We start from the raw sequence: 2,094 nt of genomic DNA on the forward strand, positions 1-2,094 counted from the left end.
CCCCCCCCCCCCCCCCCACCCCTGCACAACAATCAGCATTGTATTACCGAATCGCGCTTTGATTTATGACGTGCGTAAATCAGCACGACGCACGCCGTGACGTTGCCAACGCACACTCGCTGTCCCCAAAATAGTTTACAGGAGTTCGGAGCATAAAACGCGGCGCGCGTGTTTCCGTCGGGATTAACGAAACGACGACAGGCGACGTTAATGAGCCGCTAGGAAAGATATTTTTAAGCAGAACTCATGCATACGCGACATTTCAAGCATTCGGGCTATTTGCGTTTGCGTTAATAATATAAATGTTGCACGAATATCCGTGAGAGATTATTATTATAGAATAAAATAAAATTAACATCCTTCATCGATACTTCGATTTTCGAGTCGTCGGTACTTACGGAATGTTTACGATGGGTTGTTTCCGGCGCGATCTGTTTATCATATTAACTTTCAACGTGATTTATTTGCAACATAAATCGATTTTCTCCCTTTGAATGCACATTTTTTTCTCGGGATAGATGCGAAATAAAGAGAATGAATAATAAAGCGGTGTTTTTCATTGCAGGTGAGGTTATTTTCATTCTCTAGTTAATTTCTGGTTTTTAAATCTATCCCGATAATAATATGTAAAATAATATTTTTCTAACTACGGTTTTGTAACAATTTTTAAAGTCATACTGCGCGAAAAACCGTTCCTGATTAATTTTAATTAGAAAAATATAATTTTTACATTTATCATCAGGCTGAGTGAGGTTAAATCTAAACCTCAAGTTAACCAGAAAATGAGAAACCGGATATCTTATTGTTAGAGAAATGCAGCGATTGTAAAAGTGACAAGTTTTATATGTAGAATTTTAATCTTTAGAGAACAGAGATTTATCTTTAAAATTTTACAGCTTTTCGTTGAGTAAGATTTGTTACACTTCATTATTTTTCACATGAATATTGTAAATATTCCTTGCCTCAAAAAATGTGTATCTGTTTCAATGCCACAGAGTGGCTTTTCCGTCCTGTAAAAGTTAATGTACATAGTTGCACAAACTATTCAATAGTTATTTCAACTATTATATAACATCACTCAACTATGTACACTAATTTACTCAACTGTGAATTCACATAAAATTTGTAAAACTATCACCTTTACAGTTGCTGTCACACACAGAAAGAAAGTTGCACTGAAATATCAAAAAAGCTAAATGCAAGATTAAAATAATTTTGTTGACATATTTAAAATAATTATGTAGGGAGTTGCTGGAATGTGAAACTTTTTTTTTTTTGCACATGCTTGAACTTCCTAAATAATTACTTTGATTTAATTCAACAAAATTATGTTCAGGTCTGTATCTACCAAAATTTTCAGGCGCTTTAGCGAAATCGTTCTTTTCGCGTATATGCTTTTCTCCGAGTGCGTTGTTATTCCGTCGCGCCGCCGCGCCGTTCGGAATGCAAGAAACGGCAAGTAGGAAATATCGCTCGTTAAATACGAAGCCTTTAAGACGTTGAGAGACGCGTATCTCGACAAATCGTTAACTCGCGACGTACAAACGGACACGGAGGGGTATGAATAATGGACTCCGTAAATAGCGACGTAGAAAGGAGAGACGAGAGAAAAGCGAATAACCAGCGTAGAGGGGGCGGGAGAGGGAGAGAGAGAGAGAGAGAGAGAGACTAACCGTAGTAGGTAGCGGCGTGAGGTAATGATCAGGACGGAGATACTGATTCGCGCTGGACGTCAGCATCTTTCGCGGTCGATCCTCGCTCGCGCCGTCGGTCGTATATTACTCGACGATAGGCACCACTTTTTCTATTATATCACACTCGACGGCTCATCGGCGATCCGTCGCACTATCTTCCTCTTATATCCGTCGCAGCAGTGAAACGACGATATCACTCTCGAACGCGAAGCCATGCACCAGGCTTAAGCTTGATTCGGTGATGAGCGGCACTTATCTGTGGCGCGCGATACGCACAAAACCCTTTCTTCTTATTTCACACAAGCACTAAATCATGTAGAGAGAGAGAGAGAGAGAGAGGGGGAGAGGGAGGCTGTGTGGAGAAGCGGATCGTCGGAGCACCCTTAGGTCGGCAGGCGCA

General features: G+C 40.4%; 1 protein-coding gene across 1 annotated transcript in view; it reads right to left on the minus strand.

Moving 5' to 3' along the window:
* The window catches only part of LOC108776442 (zinc finger protein Elbow), an 8,368-nt gene extending 6,517 nt beyond the window's left edge, over positions 1–1,851 (minus strand). Inside the window, exon 1 of the mRNA XM_018543055.1 lies at positions 1,674–1,851. Coding sequence (XP_018398557.1) covers positions 1,674–1,739 — 66 coding nt within the window. The 5' untranslated portion in view covers positions 1,740–1,851. The remainder of the gene's footprint in view (positions 1–1,673) is intronic.
* Between the last annotated feature and the right edge of the window lie 243 nt (positions 1,852–2,094).

The sequence above is a fragment of the Cyphomyrmex costatus genome, unplaced genomic scaffold (assembly GCF_001594065.2).
Source record: "Cyphomyrmex costatus isolate MS0001 unplaced genomic scaffold, Ccosl1.0 scaffold36, whole genome shotgun sequence".
Taxonomy (NCBI): domain Eukaryota; kingdom Metazoa; phylum Arthropoda; class Insecta; order Hymenoptera; family Formicidae; genus Cyphomyrmex; species Cyphomyrmex costatus.